Raw genomic sequence first — 7375 nt, forward strand, 5'->3', positions numbered from 1 at the left:
AGCAGTGTCACCTCCATGCCACTGCCTGGTCAGTTGACACCTCTGCGTGCTGGGCTGGGCTGTCACAAAACTGCAGCCAGCTGGGAAAGACCCTGCTCCCTCAGCCTGGCCCAGGCCAACCCCGCTATGTGCCTTCCTCACCCGAGGCTGAGCAGGGCAGCTGCAGGTATTGCTGAGGGCGGGCGCGGGGGTGCCAAGCTAGGCTGGGCCATGGGGGTAGGGCCCTAACCCAAACTGCAGCTGGCTGGGAAGGGCCCTACTCCTGTGGCCCAGCTTGGGCCTTCCCCTCCATGTCCATCCTCAGCAGTGCCTGTGGCCCAGTCCAGCTCAGCCCCAGCCCCAGCCTCAGCCCCAGGCGAGGCTGCTGCACAAGTGGCCAGCGGGGCAGAAAGCTGGGTAGACTGGCAGAGGTACCTGTGCCCATGCCTGAGAGGGGAGGGGAAGTTTAATCCCCCTCCCTGCCCCACTTCATGTAAGGCACTGCCCTGGCCAGTGTCTGGCCCTTCCCCTTTGGGATAAACCTGACAAGGGCTGCTTCCCCCTTCTCCCTCCAGGCATACCCTGGCTGGGGTCCTTGCAGGCCAGGGTGGGGGTTTAAACCCCTCCCCAATCATATTCAGCAGCTTGCCAGGGCCTGCCCCCCACCCCAGAAGGAATGCTTCAAAATGGTGGTGGGGTTGTTTTAATTAAAGTTGTTTGATGAGCTTTAATTTAAACACCCCTGCCACCATTTTGAAGTGCGGGCTCATGGAATACACACGCCATGGAGGCTGATGGAGCATGCTATTTAGCATGTTCCTGCAGACTCTATTAATAGAGTCTGCTCCGACGTGCTGTAATTACAGCATGTCAGAGCAGCCTCCCCACATTTCTACACGCACCCTATTTTGTGTTCTGATTGTCAAGGGAAAGTGACTATTAGAGGAGGCCCCAGAAAAAAAATAGCTAGAAAGGGAAAACAGGGAAGGTAGCAAAAAGCAGCCTTTATCTTCTGCTTAATGGCTGTGTAAAGCCTCCTTTTCTGAAGCTTTCATAGAGACTGAAGTTCTAGGTTATTTTGGTTAATCTCCCTAAAATTTGAATTCCTACTTGTCTTTACAGGAGGAACTCAGTCATTAAGAATGCCTGGTATTTCCATTAATGCCCCCTGTTTTCAGTTGGTGTTATGTTTGACAAAACTTGTCAAAGAGAATACATTTTTCCAACCTTTTTCTGTACCTCAGGCTACAATATTTAGAAGGCTTTGGCAAAAATGGCCCAAAGGTCTGTAAGAAAAGAGGTAGTTTTTCCAATGTTACCTTTTTCCAGTCATTTCTTTGAAAATCCCAACCAGAGTTTGGACCAGGAGCTTGAATGTGGCAGACAGTTACCATATGGTCAAAAAAGTGTATATATTTTTTCTGTTCCTATTTTAGCATCCTAAACCTCAGAAAAAATCATGATTTGCAAGTATCTGTAAATTTTTTTCAGGGACTTTGGCAGTAACATTACATCGTCACTGTGCATGCTTCATTATGGCATAGATCCTTGATATGTCAACTGCTGTGAGAGCGTCCCAGATACAGAGCAGAGTTCCACTTGGGAGGATTATGAAACAGGTGTAGCAGCAGCTGGCATCTTACCTTGGGCCTAGGGAAGATGTACTGAGCGTCAGGAAGAGATCCTGACTTCCAGTCTTAAGTCTTTTACCAAATTATATTTTTATCCCTGTGTATTTTACACCCCTTTTTATTAAGCCTTAGCAACCGGGCAAATAGCATTTCGCTTTCCCCCCCAAATCACAAATGGAGTAACGGTGAGGTTGAACAAAGCCACTTGTGGCAGACTAGAGTATGGGGCCTTATGCCTGCAATGTCTCCGAACAGATATGGTACAAAATGGGACTAATTTCTACTAGTTTTTACAGCTATTAGCTGCTCTAATGTGAAGCACCCTTCCCATTTGCCTCTTGCTTTATCTGTCACCCAGAATTAGGGAAATGGTCTCTGATTTGGCTACTCCTATTGCAGTCCATAGCACTGAAGGCCTATGAGATAGGGGCACTCTGGGGCTTCATGTGCTAGTTCACAAGGCGCTAGTACCAAGACACTATTCTGCCTTTTGTTTTCAGGTATTGATCTAGGACTCTGGAGAACTGGATAGTAGTTCGAACTGCTACAGACTTCATATGTGATATTTGGCAGGGCTGCCGTAATGCATATGCACAAGGGAGCTGAATTACAGTTGCTCAGGCAACCTTAATTCTGGCATTGGCTAATTTTTGAGTCCCTGACCTTTGTAATATTAATGTTTTTTTTTAGTGGTTTTTAAAATGCTACTATATAGGGAAATAATCTGTTTGCACATCTCAATCCTTTCCACATAGATATTTGTTCAGGACATTAACAGGTCTCTTGCATTTTGTACCTGAGGGTTATTTCTTTCAAAATTGCCCTACAACTAGAGAAAAAGCTCCCTCTTCTGTTGTAATGTTCGGAGGCTAAAACACAAATATTGTTATTGCTGTTACTGTTTCTTAATATTGGTAGAATCATTGTGCTTGCTCAGTGCCTTTTGTGGATGTAAGAGCGCTTTCCTTATTCCATTTTTACACAGTTTTTATACTTGCTGCTGTTGCAGGTGAAAATTGCATACGTGAACTTTGTTAATCACTGTTACGTGGACACTGAGGTGGAAATGAAGGAAATTTATGCCAGTAACCACATTTGGAAATTATTTGAGAACTTTCTTGTTGATATGGCAAGGGTAAGTTTTATGAGGTATTAAATATTACAGTATGCACATTTATGACAGCTGAATTGGCAATAACTTCTCTGCTTGAACGTCATATGTTTTATTAACCATTTTTTTCAGATGCAAGAGAGAATGAAACAAATTGAGTCTTATTTAATAGTTCATAATTCCTGTCACATTTGCCTCATAATTTAACCTGCATATTTCTAGCACCACCATCCTTCTCAGAAGAAAAATATATCATTTGGATATATTGTGTGTTTGAGAAACTGTTCATCTCTGCAAAATTTAATTAATAATTACTATATGTCTGCACTCCTTCCTCACAGTGTGGCTCATAGGTCAAGAGATTATATCTATTTCTAATGTTTCTTTTTTCTTACCATCTTGGTTCTTATTGGCTGACTCATTCTACTGCCATCACTCCTAACCTCTCTCACATTCAGATTTCGATACAGCAGCTATCCATAACACTGTCCTTTTTAGGTTCATAATTTTTTCTTCATTAAAGAGTCTGCGTGATCAGGCTTCGTGATGTCATTGCTGGACATTTGTTTCCTTGTGCCTTGCCCAAATGAATTTCTTGGTGTCACTTGGACTGACTTTTAACTATATCCTAGATTGTCATGACTGATGTCCTCTGCTCATGAGAAATTTGGAAGATAGAATATTAGCGGTGTTTTGCAGATTTGGGAAGATTATGATGCCCTAACAGAGACAAGAGGGAATTTTATGTTACCTAGTGGTGATAGTTATGTTGAGCATCCCTTTTCTGAAACTCTTTCACAAAGGAATAAACAGCCTCCTACTAATTCTAGCTAATAGAGTTTAATTCAGGTGACAGACTAGCAGGTTTTTAATACTGAAGGTGCTGGATTCAGTTTTTGATCCTGAGCAATGGTTTGGAGTTGGGAGTTGCTACACTGTTGGAATGTCTCTTTGTACTGGATTCTTGGCTTTGTCTCATACATACTTCCTTAAATTTTATGAGCACTAAGTTCTCACTCGTATTTTTACTTTTGTTTAAATTAAAAAAGAGAAAGAAAGGGAAAGGACCTCAATTAAATTCTGCTGTGGGCATTTATAACAAAGTGGTAGTGTATCATAACAGTTTCTTTGAAACCTATCAGAAGAAAATAGCACATTCCTTTAGTTTGATGATTTATAGCCCAAAGAAAAGTAAGTTCAGATATCTGTGCAGTTCTGTAGGTGCTGGTCCTGTTCATTTCTTTGTGAAATAGAAAAATAGAAATGCTTCCCCCCCTTCCCCCTTGTTTCAGGGAGCAGGCTAATTCAAGAATGGCTGTGCTCTTCTCTCTTTTGGTGAAAGCCATTTTCATCAGTAATGAGACCTCTTCAAACCCTATACTGCTGCTGTTTTGCTTCTGTAGCTGTTTCCTGCAGTGGAGGCCCTTCTGGGCAATTTAGGCTCACTAGAGAAAAAGATCAGAATCCTAGTTGGAGTGGGGATTCTTGGTTTTAACTTAATAGTTTTATGGCCAGCAGCATTTTCTCTTGTTTAATCCCTTTCCCATAGAAGGGTTGCCCTTGTTTGACATGGCACAGTAATGACCGTCTAATAGCAGCACCTACAAACCTCCCTTTGCATTAGTTCTGTAATAGGGCCATTTTCATTGCCTTTGGGTATCTGAGACATACACAGAAAGGCACTTCCTTATGCAGTTTTGCTTCACTGATCCAGAGATGCTTCAGTGGAGGAGACCACCAATCAGGTTGAATGGTGCCAAATGCTATAGAGGTATCCTGATGCTTGTGACGAAGCTCATTTTTCCCTTGCCTTCTAATAAGAGAAAATTAGACTCCAGGTTTATGGAGGTGAATAGTGAGTGTGTTATTAATGCAGTATGATGCCTGGTCTACCAACTGTTTTTTTATGTGCTGCTTTTTCTGAATAAGAATGGCAAGAGTGCACTTTTATTTTGCTGTCCTGCAAAGCCCTCTGGGTAGCTGTCTAATTAGTTACTTTCATAGCCCAGTTAGCAGCTCCTTTTCTTTTTCCCCTCAGCTAAAAGAACATGTCAGAAGAGCTCTCCTTCTGTTCCACTCTTCAGCCAAGCCCTCTGGGTAGCCAGATCTTCTAGATTATTGAGTGTATTCAGGTCTGGGGTTTGTTTTTTTTTGGGGTGGGGGGCAAGGCAGAGTCCACATGTTGTAAATACATCAGCTTTATGGCGCTATGAGAATTAATAGGATCCTGTTAACTTCATGAAAGGATGTTACAATATCTTTCTAAGCATTTAGAAAAAGATCTCTTTGATTCTCTGTGTTCCAGTGAGCTAAAAGAGATGCTATTGGGGAGAAAATGCTTTTCTTTTAGCTGCTATGGAATGGCTGTCAGTGGTGAGTCTGAGAGCTTTGTGTCTGTTATTAGAGAGCACTAAGGTTGAAGATGGACAGAGTTATCCTTAGGCTGGATTTTGAGATAGTTACCAATTTTATCAGTTTCAAGATCCACTAAAGAAATACTTAGTCCTTAAGTGCAACACATCTTCATCACTGAAGTACGTCACAATGTAGATGCTAGGAATGCTGTTGGTGACACTGTTTGCCAAATGCATCTGCCCTTAGAAAAAAAAAGACAGATTGGTTTGCCTCATTTTTATATTAATGACTTCTATCAACCTCCTTTTCTTTTCACTTGAGGGGGGAGGATTGTGTACCAGATAAGGTGGGTGCAGTTTAGCAAGATGCTTCCCTCATCTGCATGTGGCCCATTCTGTAAACCATCAATTGCATTCTGAAAAGGATTAAAGAAGGAGCTGGAATCTGACAGCTGCAAAGTCACTGCTGGCTTTCTTTGCTGAATATCTAAAGCATTATTCATGTGAATTTGGGTCCCAAAGCCTCTTAAGGGTTTTTTAAACACCGCTTTCTCAATCCTTAGCTTCATTTCATGCATTTCAGGTTTTTCCTTCTGTTGGAAAACATCTTTGTCTTTCCCAAAGGGCAAAGGGATAAAAGCAGGGAAAAAAGCAGGGAAGGAAGGGCCATCATTATGCTGCTAGTAAAGCGACCAAAACGCTGGTTTGCATCCATAGATGCTTCTCAAGCAAATCCCGAGACGTCATTCTCCCCTTGTACTCGGCCTTGGTGAGGCCGCAGCTGGAGTACTGTGTCCAGTTTTGGGCTCCACAATTCAAAAAGGATGTGGAGAAGCTTGAGAGAGTCCAGAGAAGAGTCACGCGCATGATCAGAGGTCAGGGAAGCAGACCCTACGATGACAGGCTGAGAGCCCTGGGACTCTTTAGCCTGGAAAAGCGCAGGCTCAGGGGTGATCTGATGGCCACCTATAAGTTTATCAGGGGTGACCACCAGTATCTGGGGGAACGTTTGTTCACCAGAGCGCCCCTAGGGATGACGACTAGGTCGAACGGTCATAAACTACTACAAGAGCGTTTCAGGCTGTACATAAGGAAGAATTTCTTTACTGTCCGAGCCCCCAAGGTCTGGAACAGTCTGCCACCGGAGGTGGTTCAAGCGCCTACATTGAACACCTTCAAGATGAAACTGGATGCTTATCTTGCTGGGATCCTATGACCCCAGCTGACTTCCTGCCCTTTGGGCAGGGGGCTGGACTCGATGATCTTCCGAGGTCCCTTCCAGCCCTAATGTCTATGAAATCTATGAAATTATGTTACAGGGCAGTGGGTTTTTCAGACATATTGGGAGGGGGTGGAGTCCCATGCCCCTTGCCCCCAACATGATTTTCTGCTTTTCGGACAAGTGAGGAATGAATCTTAAGAGCAATTTGCAGTTTAGTTTTCAAAGTTTTTTAATTCACCATGCCAGCACTGTACAGCCCTGTTTTCCCGCTGGGATTGCCAACATGAAGCCTCAGAGCTACTGGTTCCAGCAGAAATCAGCATGTGGATTAATTAGAGGCAGAAGAACATCAAGAGGTTTTTAGTTCTGTGAACTTTTCAAAAGTTTTGATTCATAACTGAATCTTTATTTATCTCCACAATTGTTGTTGGAGAAATGTCACACCTCTGCTGAAACCAGTGGGCTTATTTTCTCAGTTTTATGACATAGTAACTGATGCTTTTCTGTCTACTGAGGGCACAGGCAGAAGTGCAGCTCCCCGATGTGACTGACACTGCTTTGCAGGAAGCATTATGAGTTGCAAATGAGCCCCCAGACTAAACAGAAGTTCACTGTTAGTTCCAGGGGGGAGGGGAATCTATCTCAAGGGTGGGCAAAATACGGCCCGCAGGCCAGATGCGGCCCGTGAGGCCATTCTGTCCGGCCCACGGGGCTCCTAAAAATTTTATAAAATTAATATTTATCTGTCCTGTCAAAATGAAATGGGAAATGCAAAATGACAGGAACCAAGGGCAGTAGGACCCAGAGGAAGCCTGTCGGGCTCCCACAACAGCAGGGCCCCCCGGGCCCTCCCCCCAGCTGGGAGCCCCAGCTGGGGCTTCTGGTCTGGGACCACATGGCTGCCCCGTGCTGGAACTGCAGGTAAGGGCGGGGAATGGGGAGGGAAGGGAAGGAGTCTGGGGAAATGTGGCCTGGGAAAAAGCTGAGCGCGGGGGTGGGGGGAAGCAGCCCCTCCCTTGTCCTGCAGCCAGTGCTGCAGCCGCTTCTAGCCTGCATGGGGCTGCCTGGGCCTGCTCCA

General features: G+C 44.3%; 1 protein-coding gene across 1 annotated transcript in view; it reads left to right on the forward strand.

Annotated features, from left to right (window-relative positions):
- Window positions 1-2595: 2595 nt before the first annotated feature.
- LOC102383727 (inositol 1,4,5-trisphosphate receptor type 2-like) overlaps window positions 2596-7375 on the forward strand; it is a gene marked incomplete at its 5' end in the record, with an annotated part of 223793 nt that continues 219013 nt past the window's right edge. The window contains 1 exon segment of the mRNA XM_014523564.2: window positions 2596-2745. Within this exon segment, the coding sequence (XP_014379050.2) occupies window positions 2596-2745 (150 nt within the window).

The sequence above is a fragment of the Alligator sinensis genome, unplaced genomic scaffold (assembly GCF_000455745.1).
Source record: "Alligator sinensis unplaced genomic scaffold, ASM45574v1 scaffold696_3, whole genome shotgun sequence".
Taxonomy (NCBI): Eukaryota; Metazoa; Chordata; order Crocodylia; family Alligatoridae; genus Alligator; species Alligator sinensis.